This window comes from Lontra canadensis, unplaced genomic scaffold (genome assembly GCF_010015895.1).
Source record: "Lontra canadensis isolate GAN:19392208 unplaced genomic scaffold, GSC_riverotter_1.0 scaffold206, whole genome shotgun sequence".
Lineage (NCBI taxonomy): Eukaryota > Metazoa > Chordata > Mammalia > Carnivora > Mustelidae > Lontra > Lontra canadensis.
The window spans coordinates 1,321,295-1,339,903 of record NW_022631200.1 but is presented as its reverse complement, the minus strand read 5'-3'; the positions used below and the strand labels follow the sequence as shown (position 1 = coordinate 1,339,903).

General features: G+C 47.8%; 1 protein-coding gene across 1 annotated transcript; it reads left to right on the top strand.

Moving 5' to 3' along the window:
* The first annotated feature begins 5,279 nt into the window (after positions 1 to 5,279).
* On the top strand, positions 5,280 to 10,708 carry LOC116861848 (leukocyte immunoglobulin-like receptor subfamily A member 6). Its single transcript, XM_032848722.1, has 10 exons — positions 5,280 to 5,313; positions 5,467 to 5,502; positions 5,685 to 5,972; positions 6,117 to 6,419; positions 6,644 to 6,940; positions 7,164 to 7,466; positions 9,154 to 9,196; positions 9,276 to 9,313; positions 9,517 to 9,569; positions 10,562 to 10,708. The coding sequence occupies exons 1-10, from the start codon at positions 5,280 to 5,282 to the stop codon at positions 10,706 to 10,708; spliced, it is 1,542 nt and encodes a 513-aa protein (XP_032704613.1).
* Positions 10,709 to 18,609: the final 7,901 nt, after the last annotated feature.

The following is an 18,609-nucleotide window of genomic DNA, read 5'->3' as shown; positions in this document are numbered from 1 at the left end:
GCTTTTTGCTTCTTTGTTTATCCATTTATTCTCTCTCATTTTTTACCTTCTGCATATGAGCAAAGTCATATGATATTTATCTTTCTCTATCTGACTAATTTCACTTAGTGTAATACCCTCTAGGTCCAGCCATGTTGTCACAAATGATAAGATCTCATCCTTTTTAAGGCTGAGTAATATTCCATTACGTGTATATGCATATGTACATCTCATCATCCTTACCCACACTTCGGTTGCTTCCATATCTTGGCTACTGTAAATGATGCTGTTGTAAACATAGGGGTGAATATGCCTTTCTGAAAATATTTATTTTATTTAGTTTAGAGAAAGAGAGAGAGCAAGAAGGCAGGGGTAGGGGCAGAGGAGAGGGAGAGAAAATCTCAAGCAGACACCCCACTGATCTCGGAGCCTGACTCAGGGGTCGACTTCAACCCCAAGATCATGACCTGAGCCCAAATCAAGAGTTGGCCACTTACCCAGGGGTGAATATGTCTCTTCAGATCAGTGTTTTTTTTTTCCTTTGGATAAATATCCAGTAGTGGAATTATTGGATCATATGGTATTTCTATTTAAATTTTTTTGAGGAATCTCCATAGCGTTTTCGAGTGGCTGCACCAGTTTGCATTCCTGCCAACAGTGCATGAGCGTTCTTTTTTCTCCACATCCTTGACCACTCTTGTTTCTTCTCTTTTCATCTCTAGCCACTCTGGCAGGTGTAAAGAGATATCTCATTGTGGTTTTGATTTGCATTTCCCTAATGATGAGTGATGTGGAGCTCTGTTCATGTGTCTATCGCCCATTTGGGTGTCTTCTTTAAAAATATTTATTCAGGCCCCCTGCCAATTTAATTGGATTATTTGTGGGTTTTTGGTGTTGAGTTGTATAAATTCTTTGTATATTTTGGATATTAACCCCTTTGTCAGATATGTCATTTGCAAATATATTCTCCCATTCCATAGGTTGCCTTTTTATTTTTTGATGGCTTCCTTTGCTGCATTTTATTTTGATGTAGTCCCAATCGTTTAATTTTGCTTTTGTTTTTCTTGCCTGAAGAGACATATCTGGAAGAAGGTTGCTATGGCCAGTTTTGGAGTAATTGCTGCCTGTGTTCTCTTCCAGAACTTTCATGGTTTCAGGTCTTACATCAAGGTCTTTAATCCATTTTGGGTGTATTTTTGTGCATGTTGTTAAGATAGTGGTCCAGTTTCATTCTTTTGCAATAAAGTTATCTTTACATACAGTGAATTTTAGGGTGGACTTTTAAATGAAAAAAGGAAATGGTAAAGAGAAGAAAAATAGTGCTGGGAGAACATCAGATACCACTAATCAGAAAGCCAGACGCCTTTGTTTATTACGGCAGAGATAAATACAAGGAGTATCAGTCACAGTTTCACAAGCGTTTAATAGCAACAAGATACTATCAACATTGTTATTTCCATAGCAATGAATCCAGAGGGGGAAAGAGAAGGCATTTGCCTCAGCATAATAGTCAGTGGCTGATAGAATGAGCTAAGTGGAAGTTTAATGGGGAACATGTTGTGTACACACTCTCAAAGTATCTCCCTACAAATCAAGTAGTAATTACAAAAGGCAAATAACGACGTTACTATGGAGAAACCTGGGGGATGCCAAATTAACCAACTTATGAAAATGAAAATCACCCATAAGGAAAAATAAGGACAGTGGCGCTGGAGTGGTATTCCACTGTCAAATGCACGACCTGAATCTAAGTGGGAGGTGCCCTTGGACAAAGCTCTTCTTCTGTATGCATCATGGTTTCTTTCCCTTCAGAGCGTCCCCCTTCTCCTCGGCCCCTGAGTCATTGCCCCTCACCACAGCCCCATGACCAATGGCTGGGAGGAAAGGCACCCAAGGTCTCCATTCATGCACTTGTTTTAAACGTCATTAATTCGGATGGCATTCCGTGAGCTAGGGGAGCTCTGGAAGTGCACACAAACCACACGAGTGTGGGGAGAGGTGGTGACTTGGGCAGGACCCAGGAATCTTCTGACCGTCCAGCTCTGAACCAGGCACTGGGCAGTCTTCCCTCGATGGCTCATTTGGACAGTGCCTAAAATGTAGAACTGTGCACTTACAGCAGGTAGAAATGGTTTTCTGACAAAGGAGAAGCCCACATTTTCTTTGGGACCAGTACAGAGACTGACAAATGAGGAAGTAGCCATTCTGCTTCCGGTAAAATGTCGGTGTTGAAACACAGCGGGGATGGGCAGGTAATGCACGCCTACCCACGCATCCTGTTTCTCAGTGTGGCCTTTCAGACTCTGCCCCCGGGGCCCCTCTGCACAGCTGGGGCAGGCAGGAAAGTCACCAAGGTTGCAAAAATCACCATCCTGCTCTGCCTTATGCTGCAGGGAAGGAAAGTGAGTCATATTTTTATGATATCATTTTGTACTTTTAGAATGAGCCTTGAATTCCACTTTAAAATTCGCCTCAAGTTATCTTCTCGGTGGTGTCTTACCAATTTACTATTCATGAATAAATAGTCTTAAATTGAGCATTGGCAATCAATTAAGCAATTATCAACCAATCATTGATAAATGTAGTCATTTGCTGTGTAAATATTCGTTTATTGTCTTCTACAGGCTGAAGTTCAGTGTGAGGTGTGCTCATGATTCAACGATGAGAAGATACAGCTTAGAATTCCATGGGTGATTTATGGCTTAACTCCTGCTTGTTTACAGAATCATTCTAACAAATTCTCAGATATAACTCCCTACCTTACCAGGGACGATTATTTATGAGGCATGGAGAGACACTGACTGTGTAAGTAGCATAAGATCAGTTTGAAATGCAAAATTAGTCACTTCTGTGTAGGTCCTAGACACCTGTGAGATTATGTTGGATCTGTAGGGGAAGGGGACCCTTGGGTGGGACTTCAGGAGAGATGGGAGTGGGGACACCAAGAGAGGCAGACTCAGATCTGGTATTGACTTTGAAATGGGAAGTCAGAAAGTGGGAACTTCTATTTAGGAGAAATGGGTTGAGGAGTTTTTTCCAGTAGAGTCTGTTTCTTCAGAGAGGAGGAAGATCAAATGAGTTGTGCGTCATGCACATTCAGTTTTCAGAAAGTGTGCAGGAAGTTGAGAGTGGACAGAGTCTCCATTCCCTGGGCACAGGCTTCTCCCCTCATTTAAAAACAATGTCATTGCCTTCTTCACTGGTAAAATAGTAACCTGTTTCCTCCTGCGGATATTTTCTCCCCTAAAACGTGCCTTGTTGATCTTACCATTTTGTTAAATATTCAATTATTTCTGGAGGCTCCCAAAACACTGAGCTTTCTGCGTGGACCAGTGAGAGTGGAAGCTCAAGGAGGAGGTGTGATTAGTGGGTCCCTGGACCCACCCTTGTGGTTATTTCTCTCATTCTGGAACAGACACCCTCAACAGCAGACACGGGGTTTCTGATGCACGGAGTAAGAGATTCAGTGAAGGAAAGGCCTGGTGGAAGGTGCTGGAAACACCTTCCCTACCAGAATAGGGAAACAAGTAAGTCTGCACTCTTGGAGAGATTACAGATTCATGCCATCACCAAGAACTCAGAAAGACACAAGTACCAGGGATGCCTCCCACTCCTCACTCGACCTGCCTGCTTAGTTTGCACAAAGAGAGACGGACCTTGGAGAATTGGGTTCTTGTACACCAGGTGATTCTAATTTCCACTTCTGTCCAGCTGAAAACTCATATAGAAACCTATCTCCCGGCACCAGGTGCACAGCTGTAGATTGGTGTGTTTATTTTCTTGGGTCCGCCCATAAAGGTCTTCAGGTTCAGTTTGCCTTTAGTTCTCAGAGCCAGCCACACACTGTCCGCGTCCACACTTGTTCTGGTCCATGTCACGTGTTCAGCCCTGCTCATCTCCAGCCCTGCGCGCGTCTCCAGCCCTGCACGCGTCTCCAGCTCTGTGTTATCCAGGCTGCGGGGACCGTGACTGTCCCTCCATTGCAGAGGACATCACTCAGGTCCAGTACACACCATGTGGATTCCATCTGTGAAACAGGAAGTAGCAACTATGCTAGTGCTTTGTAAGATGGTAGGAAATAAATCTCCCCAGATTTCAGGTTCTTGCCACCTTGGTGACATTTCCTGGACTCCAGCTGCCTGAGACATGTTGAGATACCCCACCCAAGGTGAAGACTCATTGCTCCATCGCATCCTCCTACTAATGAGACAATAGCTCAGTCCCTAGTGGGCCATCTTTGGAAGGTGGAGACAACATACGGCTCCCTGGGCGTGCTACTGCTATGCACTTACTGAGTGTCTGGAGAGGCTGTTGGTTTTGAGTGGAGTCCCGGACAAGAGAAGTCCTTGCGACGGGCCCAGGCTGCAGAAAGCCCGAGATTTATGATCCCAAAGATCCAGTGGTGTTTGGAGCTTTGGTGGCAGATGGGGTTGACATGGTTTGGCAGGGAACTATATAGATGAAGCACAACACAGACATTAAAGATTTTGGAACCACACTATGCTGATTCTGCAGAGAACTACTCTCCTTTTGTGAAGCAGCTCAGGGTTGCTCCTGGGCTTTAGTGGAGGCAGAGTGCTTGGCCGTGAGTCATCACAAGGGTCCTCATGACTGAAGGAGGGGGTCAAGGGGCCAGAGATGAAAGGAGGGCGGCAAGGCATATGGGCAAGGCACCCAGCTTGGAAAGGAAAGGGAATGGATTCGCCCCCAGGGGCTCCAGAAGGAGCACAGCCCAGGACACCTCAACAGTCACTCAGGGGTGTCCATGTTGGAATTCTGCCCTTCGGAACGATAAGATAATACGTCTGTGCTGCTTTAACCCACCAGCTTGTAGTGATTGGTTACGGCAAGAACGCAACGGGAAAATAATACACCAGACAGTCCTTTTTTGATTGTGCTTTTTTGCTTTTAGTTTTCTGTTTTGCTAATCTGAGCTCCGCAAACTAGCTCTAATCAGGCTAGTCCAGTCTAGTGTTTCTGGACCAGACAAAATGCAAGCATTCAATAAAACCTGTTGGAGCTTGGTCCACAAGGCGGGGTATCGGGCCAGGAAGACAGGAGTTCATGGGTCGGGGGAGCCTTAGAGGTGGTCAGAAAAATCTTCAAAGCACATTGCCTGCCCCAGCCTCAGCCCTGGGGATATGACAGCCACACTGTTCCCCTTCCTGTGGGACAGCTGACGTGACAAACCCGTGATGGGGAGGGCTGGCCTCCGAGTGCCCACACCATGTGTGTCTGCCTGTCCTGCGGTCACAGTGGGCCCTCCTTCTGCACAGCCGGAACCAGAAAGAGGAGACACCATGACCCCCACCCTCATGGCCCTGTTCTGTCTTGGTGAGATCTGAGGAGGGGAGGGAACAACCTCGTCTTGGAGGGACCCGCCCAGCCAGGACCTGGTCTATTGGAGACCCCAGGCTCAGGAAGCTCATGGGGAGGAGGGGTTCTGCTAGGATTTGGGGCAAACCTCTCACAGGGACTCTCTTCCAGGGCTGAGTGTGGGTTCCAGGACCAGAGCGCAGACAGGTGAGTCTGTCCCCAGGGGTCCCAGCCCCACCTCCTCACTGTGGACAGGGTTCACCCACCAGGCAACGAGGGATGGAGAACAGCAGTTCTAGGCAGATGGAGGGGGAATGTCTGGGGGTTTGGGGCTGAGCTGGGACCTGGGGTTGGGGAAGGTCTGTGTCCCAGCCTCTGTTTCCTTCCAGGGACCCTCTTCAGACCCACCATCTGGGCTGAACCAGGTTTTGTGATGCCCTGGGGGACACCTGTGACCATCTGGTGTCAGGGGAGCCTGGAGGCCCAGGAGTACCTCCTGCGTAAAGAGGGAGAGTCAAGGACCTGGGACAGACAGAAGCCGCTGGAGCCCAGGGACAAGGCCAAGTTCTCAATCACACACATGACAAATGTACATGCAGGAAGATATCACTGTAGCTACTTCAGTCCCACCGGCTGGTCAGAGCCCAGTGACCCCCTGGAGCTGGTGGTGATGACAGGTGCGAGCCCACTTAGGGTCCCAGCCCCAAGCTCTGCCCTCAGGAAGGGGGTGGGCTCTCAGGGGTCTCTCTAACACAGCCCAGCCTGGGGATAATGTGGGGGGTCTGAGCCCCATTTCATACCACCTCCTCCTTCTCTCCTAGGATCCCAGGGCAAACCCAGCCTCTCAGTCCTGCCCAGCCCTGTCGTGACCTCAGGAGGGAATGTGACCCTCCAGTGTGCCTCATGGATGGGATTCCACAGGTTCGTCCTGATGAAGGAAGGAGAAGGTCAGCCCTCCTGGACCCTGGTCTCCAGGCCAGTCCCCCATGGGGGAACCCAGGCCCTGTTCCCTGTTGGCCCCGTGACCCCCAACCACAGGTGGATGTTCAGATGCTACGGCTATTACAGCAACACCCCCCAGGTGTGGTCAGACCCCAGTGAACCCCTGGAGCTGCTGGTCTCAGGTGAGAAAGTCTGATTGTTGCCCCATCCGTGTTTTGAGGCACCAGACATGTTAACAGGGACTCTGCTCCCAGGGGAGCCTCAATGAGAGGGTGGGTGAGGGGACCACGGGGACTCACAGGTCAGAGTCATGGAGGGTGATGGACAGTGAGACCCTGGGGTCAGGAGGGGAGAAGAGAGGTTTGGGGAGAAGCAGCCCCTGCCATCCACAGCTGGTCTCTTCCAGGTGTGTCAGGGAAGCCCTCCCTCCTGACCCAGCAGGGCTCTGTCGTGACCTCTGGACAGAGCCTGACCCTCCAGTGTTGCTCTAATGTTGGCTACGACAGATTTGCTCTGTCAAAGGAGGGGGCACCTGACCCTCCCCGGCAGCTTGGCCGGCAGACCCAGGCTGGGCTCTCTGGGGCAGACTTCCCCCTGGGCCCGGTGAGACTCTCCCACGGAGGCCGGTACACGTGCTACGGTGGACACACCCTCTCCTCCGAGTGGTCGGCCCCCAGTGACCCCCTGGACATCCTGCTCGCAGGTGAGGGCTCACGGCATCAGTCAGGACCCTAGATTCTGCACAGGTCCTGCCAGGGGAGCCCAGGTGGTGGCCGGGACCAGGGGTGTGGGGTCCCCAGGGAGGGAGAGACAGAGAGACAGACAGAGAGAGAGGGGGGATGGGAAGGGACAGACTCGGAGGACACAGACACACTCAGTTCAGATCAAGGGCTGGACAGCCCCTCACCCGCCCTTCCTCTCTCTAGGACAACTGCCCTACACACCCTCTCTCTCGGTGCAGCCGGGACCCACGGTGGCCCCAGGAGAGAATGTGACCCTGCTGTGTCAGTCACGGAGCCCTGTGGACACTTTCCTTCTGTCCAAGGAGGGGGCAGCCGATCCCCCCCTGCGTCTTAGATCACAGTACCGAGCTGAGCAGCACCAGGCTGAATTCTCCATGAGTCCTGTGACCTCAGCCCACGGGGGGACCTACAGGTGCTATGGCTCTTCCAGCACCTCCCCCTACCTGTTGTCACAGCCCAGTGACCCCCTGGAGCTCCTGGTCTCAGGTGAGAGTCGCTGACCCTGTTCCTTCTGTGTCCCAACATTGTCTTTAGGCTCCTGGGACCAGGAGGGCTCTGGTCTAGGATGGGAGTGAGGGGCTCCAAGGGAGCGTCCGCAGAGGGGTCCACCCCTCAAGCTGCAGAATGGAAACAAGATCCTCCCACCCTTGCCCGTCCCTTGCCTCAAGCCCCAGGATTCTTCTGGTGGAGGAGGAGCCACAGGGCACATGAGGAGGAAGACCGTGAGCAGTGATAGGGTCTCAGGGGAAGCTCCAGCCTCCCCCCTACAGTCCTGTATTTTCCCCAGGACCCTCTATGGATCTCGGCCCCCCGACCACGGGGCCCCTGCCCACAGGGCCAGGCTCAGCGGACTGTGAGTCACAGGGGCTGCTGTCCAGGGTCTTTTCTTCTAGGCTCTCAGAGATCCCAGGGGACAACGGGGCTCTGGAGGCTCTGAGGCTGGTGGAGGGCAGGGGTCCCGAGTGGGGGAGGAGAAGCCAGATGCAGTGGGGAGCACAGCAGGTCCTGCACCTCACCCTTTCTGACCCCAGGAGTCTCCGAGGGTGAGTGAGGGTCTCTGTCAGCCTTGGTGAGTGGGTCCATGGGGAGCACTGAGCTGCACCCTCAGTTAAGGGTCCTCTGGAGGTGCTGGGTTGCACATACCCCTCCCCTGTGTGGGCCTCAGTTTCCCCAAGTGTAAAGGAGAGAGTCGTGGACCAGAGTAGATTTCCCCTCAGTTCCGACTGTGGCTCTGATCCTGGGAGAGGAGGGCTCATGGGGAAGCCCCCCAGGTCATGATCTATGGGGGGGATCTGTCCCTTTGCAGTGATGACAGTGACATTGTACAGGGAAGGGAGGGAGGACAATGGCTGGGAGCATTCAGGTAATAAGGGGAATCTGGAAGGACTCTTGGCTCTAGAAGAAGATGCTAGGACAGGCTGTGCCCCAGATGAAGGGCCCAGAGCCCTGAGCTGGTGTACCCACAGGGGAACACAGGGAACCCATGGCCCTAGTTCCAGTCTCAGCCCTGCTGTGTCCATGCTGGGCGACCTGAGACATATGAATGACCTCTCTGTGCCTCAGTTTTCTGTCTGTGGAGTGGGCGGGAGGGGCAGCAGTCGTCTGCTGGGTGATCGTTGATGGGGTCAGAGCTGAGTGCACAGAGCCCAGCAAGTGCCTGGCACACAGTAGGTGCTCAGGTAAATGGCATCACTGGCTCATTCATCATGTAGCTCCTGCCCAAGGTCCCCACTGGTACCTGTATGTACTCATCGCGGCCGCGGTGGCCTTTGTCCTGCTGCTCGGCCTCCTCGTCTTCCTCCTGTTTCAACACTGGCATCGGGTCAAATGCAGAAAGCCAGGTGAGAAGAGGAGGGGGTGGAGGGCTCCAGGGGTGGTGGCTGCCCCATGGGCCAAGAGGGTGGGCTCAGGGCAGCGGCCAGAGGGAAGCCAGAGTGGTGGGAAAGTCTGTGTAGGAGGACAGTTGTGCAGAATCTCAACTCAGAGAATCTAGAAAGAAACCCCCAGGTCGGCCCCCAAATGCCAATTGAAGGTTTTTCCCTCTATTCAATCTGGGGAGATGGAGAAACACACAGACAGTATATATGAAGGGTGCCTTTCCCTGGAATCACATGGTTAGAGGGGAGTTGTACCCTCAAAGCACAGAAGGAGACTGATTCCCAATGTCCTGCAGGGGCTGCAGACCCGGAGCCCCAGGACAGAGACCTGCATCACAGGTAACTCCTGCCCGCAGTCCCCCAGACTCCCACCCACCTTCCCCCACTATGCCCCCCTAACACTCTGTCTCCTCCCCAGCTCCAGCCCAGCCCTTGCCGCCCAGGAGGAGAGCCTCTGTGAGAGAAAGGGGGCCGCCCTGGGGGGTGGGCTGGGAGGGTCCGGCGTCGGGGGTGAGGACTGAATTCCCACATGCCCCTCAGCCCACTGCTGAATCCCTGGCATGGCAGATGCCCTATCTGGGAGCAGGGTGGGGTCTGCAGCCCTCAGAGGAGGGCTCAGGGGACCTTGCCAAGAGACATACCCTGTTCTGTCCCAGCAGACGCTGCCATGCAAGACACTCAGCCTGAGGAGGGGGTGGAGCTGGACCATCGGGTGAGACCCCCACTCTTGTGCGGACTCCAGGGCCCTTGTGGTGCCAAACTGACTCCAGTGGACACTTCCATGTCCTCACACCACCCAGTCTCAGTAGTGTCCTTCAGAGGCCCTCACACTCCTTGGGCACCCTGGGTCAGCCCACTGTGACCTTGTGGGGTCTCCTCTGTGCTCCCCTTGTCTGGCTCCCCAAACACTGTCTGATTTCTGGTTGTTGGGGTGCATGCCCACGTCTCAAGAGGGTGCATGAAGAAATGATTCTCCCACTGGTCACGAAGCCCCTTCATTCATTCAGCCAGCAAAAGGCACAGGGAGCCCAGCATTTGCCAGGCCCCACCTAGTGCTGCCGGCATAGCTGTGAGCAAATCTGACCTCCCTCCATGAGCTCACTTTGTGGGTGGTGGGCAATATGCACGGAATTGGGCAGCATCCTCGAGGGTGACGTGTGGCCAAGGAAAATAAAACAAGGGAAGAGGGTAGCAGGTGCAAAGGTCTTGAGGCAGCAACATGCTTTATCGGGAACATGGCCCATGCAGCTGCAACCAAATGAGCAAGAAACACTGTCTGGAATAGAATCAGAGCCAGAGTAAGAATTTTACACCTCAAGGCTCAGGAAGCCCCTGCAGAGTTCACCAGGAAAGTGACCTAATGGGCATGAAAATTTGGAAGCATCACTGTGGCAACCATGGGGAAAATTGTCTGAGGTGGTCGAGGGGAATCAAGGAGACAAACCTCCCCCTCACTGTCTGTCCGCAGCAGAACACACAAGATGAAGACCCCCAGGGACCAATGTACGCCCAGGTGAGCCCGTCAAGATCAAGACTCAGGTGGGGACTGGCTACTTCTCCTTCCCCCATGTCAGAGGGATTGCTGGACTCGGAGGACAGAGAAGCAGAGAAAGAGAGGCAGACGGACTGTCAGGTGGGTCCCTTCTCTGAGTTCCCAGGCTCCCCCTCCTCAATCACAAGCCTCCCCTCTCTTCCCCACTGCAGGTTGCTGCATCTGACACCCTCCAGGGTGTGACCTATGCCCAGCTGCACCCCTTGGCCCTCAGACAGGAGACAAGTGCATCCTCTCCCTCCCAATCAGGGGAGCCCCCAGCAGAGCCCAGCGTGTATGCTGCTCTGGCCATCCACTAGCCCAAGAGGGGCCCAGACCCCACACTCCACGGAGGGGGACCACAGGGACCCTGGAGGGCACAGGAGCTGCCCACAGTGGGTGCCACCTAATGACAACCCCAGCCAGCCTGGACTCTTCACATGGACCAGTAAGACTCCTGGGACCCTCTGGGAGTCCTGATTCTGCCATCAAAGATAGTAATACCCCTACACTTTGGAAATCAAAGCAACAGGCTTCCCAATTACCCGTGAATGAAATGAGAAAATCCAAATGGAAATGAGAGAATGTTTACACTGAAGGACAATGTAAATGTTACACATCAAATCTATGAAATGGGAAAATAAGAACCAAGAACCATCTATTAGAACAGAAAAAGACTAAAATAATTAATGACAAAACCTATTCTATCGAGAACTTGGAAGAATAGCAAGTTTTTCCAAACAAAGGTAGAAGGAGGAAAATAATAAAGACAAGACCTAGCTAGTAATGAGGACACATTTAAAAGTAGAGAAAAATCAATGAAGCTGAAAGTGTTCCTTTTTGTAAGCAACGGTCACATTTATAAATCGTAGCCACAAATCCAAGAAAAGGGTGGGGGGAAGGAGGCACATATCACCATTATTAGGATGGCGTCCCATCCTACAGACTTTAAATTTAGAATGGAACATTATTAACTCTTTTATGCTGATACATGAGACAATGTAGATGAAATGGATAAAATTCTTGAAATAGAAGCTACTAAATTGATGGAGAAGTAGAAAATATGTATCACTTTATGAATACATTGAATGCATTGACTGTGATCAAACCGTCCCCCAACTGAAGTATGTGGAAACTGAGAGAAATGGAGAGCAGAGTGGTGGCTGGTGGGGCTAGACTGTGGAAATGAGGAGGTGTTGGTCAGGATTATAGATAGAAGAAGAACAAGTTCTCTACAGTTGTAAGACCACAAGTTCTGGGGATCTCACGTACAGCATGATGACTGCAGTTCATAACACCGTACCCTATTCTTGAATGTTGCAGAGAGTAGATCTAACTGTTCTCATCACATACATGAAAGGCAGCTGTGGTATGGCATGGAAGTGTGAGCTAATGGCATGGCGATAATCATTTTGTAACATACATTTGTGTCTGTCAATGAAGCTTCATTGGCAATTTCCTAAACACTTATGCCCTTAGGAAACACACACACTCTCGCACCCACGTGGATACAATGCATACATGCACACACGCATACTCACATGCACACACACACACATGCAAACACTCACACAGAAGCATACGCTCAAACACATTCGTGCATACACACAATAAAATTATACAGGCCCTTCCTGAGAATAAAAAAAAAAGAAGAAAAATTGCATCAGGCTAAGAAGAAATAGACACCAAAACTAGGCCAGGAAATTCCAGAATGGAAAGGCACAGAAAGTTCCCTCACATAAACTCAGATGTGAATCTCTAAATGAAACGTTCACAGATGAGATTCAGCAATGTATAAAAAGGACACTAAATCATGACAGCACTGGATTTGGGGGGTAGGGGAAGGCAGAGTAGCTGAAAATATTGAAACTCAACCAATATAATGCAATACATTATCAGTAGAAGTAAAAAATGACCTTCTCACAAACCAGGGGGGAGGGGGATGGGGAGATGGGTGAACAGGTGTACAAACTTCCAGTTACATAATAACGGTGCCCAGGGGTGTAAAATACAGCTTAGGGAATATAATCCATGATATTGTAATAATTTTTGTGTGACACATGGTAACTGCACATCTTATAGTGAGCACTGCATAATGTATATAAATGTTGGCTCATTATGTTGGACTAATATATTATATGTTGACTATAATTAAAAACTTAGCACTGGGTGTTGCACATAAACAATGAATCTTGGAACACTGAAAAGATAAAATAAAAATTTTAAAAACCCTATGGAAAAAAAAGAATTAAAACATAAGAAATAATTTAACAGATGCAGACAAAGCTTTTGATAAAACACACCAACAATTCATAATGAAAACAAAAACTCAGCAGAAATAAAAAGGTGCTTCCTTCCATTTATGAAGGCATGATTAGCAATTAGTATCTGGACATCAACTTTTAAGGTGGGAACCCTCTTATACCATTGTTGGGAATGCAAGCTGGTGCAACCACTTTGGAAAACAGTATGGAGGTTCCTCAAAAATTTAAAAATAGAGCTACCCTATGACCCAGCAATTGCACTACGGTGTATTTACCCTGAAGATACAGATGTAGTGAGAAGAAGGGCCATATGCACCCCAATGTTCATAGCAGCAATGAACAATAGTCCACAATAGCCAAACTGAGGAAGGAACTGAGATGCCCTTCAACAGATGAATGGATAATGAAGATGCAGTTCATATATACAATGGAATATTACTCAGCCATCAGAAAGGATGGATACCCACCATTTACATCAACATGGATGGGACTGGAGGGGATTATGCTGAGTGAAATAAGTCAAGCAGAGAAAGACAATTATCATATGGTTTCATTGACATAAGGAACATAAGGAATAGCATGTAGGACATTAGGAGAAGGAAGGGGAAAATAAAGGTGGTGGGGGGAATCAGAAGGGGAGACAAACCATGAGAGACTCTGGACTCTGGGAAACAAACTGAAGGTTTCAGAGGGTTGTGGTTTGGGGTAATGGGTTAGCCTGGTGATGGGTATCGAGGACAACATGTGTTGCAGCGAGCCCTGGACTGGATGTTATATGCAAACAATGAATCATGGAACACTCCATCAAAAACAAGTGAAGTACTATACAGTGACCAACATGATGTAATAAAAAATTTGTATATAAATATAATATATATATATAAAATATGAATGTGAGAACTTGAATTCCTTCTCTCTGTGATGGGGAATGATCCAAGTATTTTTTTTTGACCATTTGTATTCAGCACAGCAATCAATTCATAATTGGAGGTACCAACTAATTAAATGAAACAAAACAAAAGGATAAGCACTGAAATGGATAGAATAATACCTGTATTGCTCCATAATTTCACAGTTTTGAACATAACTAATGAATCAGTGAACATTGTATAAAAAACTAATGATGTACTATATCTTGGCTGATTGAATTTATATTAATACATAAATAAAATAAAAATAATATAAAGATGTATTTCCCAAATTGAAAAGGAGAGGGGGAGATGAACCATGAGAGACTGTGGATTCCCAGAAACAAACTGAGGGTTATGGAGGAGAGAAGGTGGGGGGATGGGTGAGCCTGGTGGTGGGTACTAAGGAGGGCACATGGAGCACTGGGTGTGGTGCATAAACAATGAATCTTGGAACACTGAAAAAATAAAATTAAATTAAAAATAAAAAACAACGAAAAGGAGTTTTCCAGATTCACTGCATACATGGTCAATATTTAGAAGTCAATTGCATTCAGAATTCTGGTTCTGAATGAAGATGACATAAGTGAATGTTTCCCTATTCCTTGACTTTATATCTGTTAGACTCTATTTGTACTTCTGACCTCCAGAATTTTAACATAATCTATTTATGTTGTTTAAAGACACCAAATTTGTGGTAATTTGTGACAGCAGTAGTTGGAAGCTAATTCAATGACTTCAATATTCTTTGGATTAGTGTTTGTGTTGTACATTTTTCTTTCTCCTACTTTTTAATTTAATTTATTTTGTTTAAGATAGGGTAAATCATTTTTTAAAAACATTTAATTTATTTATTTGACAGAGATCACAAACAGGCTGAAAGGCAGGCAGAGAGAGAAAGGAAGAGAAGCAGGCTCCCTGCTGAGCAGAAAGCCTGATATGGGGCTCGATATGGGGCTCAATCCCAGGACTCTGGGATCATGACCAGAGCCAAATGCAGAGGCTTTAACCCACGTAGCCACCCAGGCGCCCCTCTCCTACTTTTTTAATGTAGTTGAATATACAGAACATGAAATTTACCATTTTAATCACTACTAAGATATATAATTCAGTGGCATGAACTACATTACCAAGTTAGACAATCATCACCACTATTTCTAGAACATTCTTAATATCCCAATGCAAAGTCCCTACCCATTACATAATTATTTACAGGTGGTGCTTTTGCCACCAGCCCCTGTCAATCTCTGCTCCACTTCCTGTCTCTTGAATTTGCCTCTTCAGGTCATATAAATGGAGTCACACAAGATGTGACCTCTGTGTCTGGATTTTTTTTTCTTAGCATAGTGTTTTCTAGGTTCATACACATTCTTCATTCTTTTACTTTTAACCTATTTACATCATCACATTTGAAGTGAATTTCTTACAGACACAAATAGTAGAGTCTTGCTTATAGTTGTTTTTCTTGTACCCATCTTACAATCTTTGTCTTAAGTGTTGTGTTTAGACCACTGACATATAATGTAAATACAGATGAGATTGTTATTAGATCACCACTTTACTTTTGCTTCTCCCCTCTTTTGTTTGTCCTACTATTTCCATTATCTGCCTTTTTTTGGCTTTAAGAAATCTTTTTAGGAATCCAATTGAATATCCTTATTGGGGTTTTAACTATACCTCTTGGGTGCTGTTAAGCAGTAATCTAGATATTATCATATGCATACCTAACTTAACACAGTCAACTTAGAGTTAGTATTTTACCTCTTCAAGTGAAATGTAGGAACCTGAAAACATCTAAATGAGTGTATCCTCACCCTTTTACATTGTAGTTGTTATATGTATTGTATCTAATGACACTTTCAGGATGTGACAGGCCCCATGGGACCAGGCACAGATGGGTGAGCCCTCCCCAGAAAACTTGCTTCAGCCCAACAACCCCACTGGGCAGCTGGGGGACACAGAGGGGCAGGGCTGATAATGACAAAAGTGGGAGGGCCCTTGGGGTTACAAGTGGGGAAATGAGAGGAGAAGGGCACCCTTACAACTCTCCATCTGATTCATTTCTAGGGGGTCTTCCCAAACCCTTCCTCTGGGCTGATCTTAGCCCCGTAGCCACCAAGGGGAGCCCTGTGACCATCTGGGGTCAGGTGTCTCTGCAGGCTGATGTCTACTCTCTGTATAAAGAGGGGGTCTCTGAAGCTTTCTTCATGAAGACCTCACAGGATTCCAGCACCAAGGCCAGTTTCTCCTTTGCATCCATGAGCTCACACGATTCAGGGTGATACCAGTGTGCATATCAGAGCAGGAATAGCTGGTCACAGCAGGGTGACCTCCTGTACCTGGTAGTGACAGGTAAGGGCAGGAGCTGGTTCCCTACCCCAGGCATGCCTTCTTCAAGCATAAGGGAAGAGACTGTGGCCTCAGGAGGATCTCATGCTCACAGTCCACACCAGGGAAAGGTGGGTGATGGCCCTATTTAGCACACTACCTCCTTCTCCCTCGGGAGTGTAGACTACAATTCTTTTAGTTCATTTCCTACCAATCACTCTATCTAGATGGCAAACTGAATGAGTAATTGGATTTATGTTAATTGTGGTAATCCTTCCTCCTAGACAGATTGCATGGTGGGTTGCAGAGATCCCACCATGTCATTCCTTAAAATAATATATGGCCAGATTGAAAAACAGAATGTGCTGTGGGAATAGATAATCCCAAGTCAGGGACCAGAAGGAGTTGGATGATGTGCTGGGATGAAAAGGCGGACCCTGCTTTTCACTCCTCTACTTTCCTGATTCTCAGGACAAAATGAAGCCTCACATGTTTACTTTTGCCTCCTAATTAGATGGAAGGTGAGACACTGGAGATGCTCAACACAAGGTATTGAGATGGTATTATTTAGTTTCAGGAACTCCCTAGAGATGAGGGAAGGGAATACTTAGGCATTCCTATGTCTCCTCAACCACAGGCTCTATTTTTGACCCTCTGGTGTAGCTGATACTCTCAGACCATCACAAAACAAGTCAGACTTCAAGAAAGGTGAGTGAGGAGGAATTGTGGGTTAGTGCCTGGGTCAGAGGGTCACATCCTGTCAAAGATGCAGTTGACCCCAGTGGACATGCAGGGATCCCTGGGTGATTTCAGTCTGCCCTGACCACTGTAATCTCTAGCCTCAAACAGCCAGGATTACGCAGTGGAGAATCTCATCCAGATGGGCATGTCTGCTGTGATCCTGATGGTTCTCGGGTGCTGCTCTTTCAAGTGTGGCAGTCAGAGAAGACCCCAAGATGCAGCCAGGAGAGAAATCTGAGAGAGAGAAGACTGTCTGTTCAGCAAGGTAGATCCTCACCACTGAGTGGGGTAAATTCTGGAAGAAAATCTGGAGCATTACACTGAGGGAACTATGTGTTGAGAATGTCCAAAGGAGTAAATATGGTTCTCATGTAGGAGATGTGTGGAGAGAACATTTCTTCCTTGTAGAGGACTTTTCTGCCATTAACCTGGTTATTTTCTCTCTACCGATAGTGATTGTCCCTGACCGGTCCCTGCCTTTCTCACTCCCATGACATGAGACTGCATTCATATTTCAGGCGTAGACCCACACGTATGCACATCCTCACAGGCTGGTCCACTTCTATATATATACACATTCTACTTCATTTTTTTTTTCAATGGAGATTTTTAAAAATTTCTTTTCAGCGTAACAGTATTCATTGTTTTTGCACCACACCCAGTGCTCCATGCAATCCGTGCCCTCCCTAATACCCACCACCTGGTTCCCCCAACCTCCCACCCCCTCCCCTTCAAAACCCTCAGGTTGTTTTTCAGAGTCCATAGTCTCTCATGGTTCACCTCCCCTTCCAATTTCCCTCAACTCCCTTCTCCTCTCCATCTCCCCTTGTCCTCCATGTTATTTGTTATGCTCCACAAATAAGTGAAACCATATGATAATTGACTTTCTCTGCTTGACTTATTTCACTCAGCATAATCTCTTCCACTTCCATCCATGTTGCTACAAAAGTTGGGTATTCATCCTTTCTGATATTAACCACATCCTTTGAAGCATACTTCTGTTCCTTATAGAACACAAAATCTGGTTTTTAATCACTGAATAGATGGGGTAAAAGTAGGGTCTACTTGGAAACAGATAATGGAAGACCATTCCCTAAACCCTCTCTGGACTCATAGAGCTCTTCTCTGCTCATCTGATGATAGCTGGCAGAGTTTTCCAGAAAGGCCATCAGTATTAGGGAACTCAGGGGTGTTTGAAGGGACAGCCTGGAGGTGAGCTGCTACACTGGCTCTAAGAAATAATCAGTTTTTAAAAAGCTGTCCTTCATGGCATTTCACCTTTTCTTTAGTGTAAATACACCCATCATGACCAATATCAAGGACCTCTGTGAAGGCACTGTGTGCCCAGGTGGGAGTCATGGATACACTGTCTTTCATATGTGAGTGTGATCCAGCTACAGGCACACCTCACTGGTGACCCCAACATGCATATATACCTCCTTCTATTTTATTTTTTCCCTTTCTTTTCTAAGTAGACTCCAGGTCCAGCATGGAGCCCAACACAGGGTCTGTAACACAAACCTGAGATCAAGTCCTGAGCTAAGATCATGAGTTGGATGTTTAATGGACTGAGCCACCCAGTGGACCCTCCTTCTATTTTAAACATTTATTTTACTTATTTGAAAGACATAGAGATAGAGATAGAGAGAGAGAGAGAGAGAGAGAGAGTAGGGTAAGGGGACAATGGTGAAGCGGAGGGGAAGGGAGAGAGTCTCAACCTGACTCACCTCTGAGCATGTTCACCAACACAGGGCTCAATCTCAAGTCACTGAGATCATGATCTGAATCAAAACCAAGAGTCAGACACTTCACTGAATCACCCACCAATGTGCCCCTTCTGGTGCCCAGAGTCTCCTTGGACTTGGAAATGTGGGCCCTGCTGACCCTTTTGCCTTTCTCCCTTCACAATCCCATGGGTGAGTAAGCATTCTTCACTCATCATTCCTTACAGGTGTTTTTCCCAAATCTCTATTTTTCTTC

Excerpts from the sequence above, each read along its gene's own strand:
- LOC116861848 (XM_032848722.1), top strand. The coding sequence starts at position 5,280 with ATGACCCCCACCCTCATGGCCCTGTTCTGTCTTG. Across the intron at positions 7,467-9,153 it reads CCTGGAGCTCCTGGTCTCAG|GGGCTGCAGACCCGGAGCCC; the intron begins GTGAGAGTCGCT and ends AATGTCCTGCAG. Across the intron at positions 9,197-9,275 it reads GACAGAGACCTGCATCACAG|CTCCAGCCCAGCCCTTGCCG; the intron begins GTAACTCCTGCC and ends TCTCCTCCCCAG.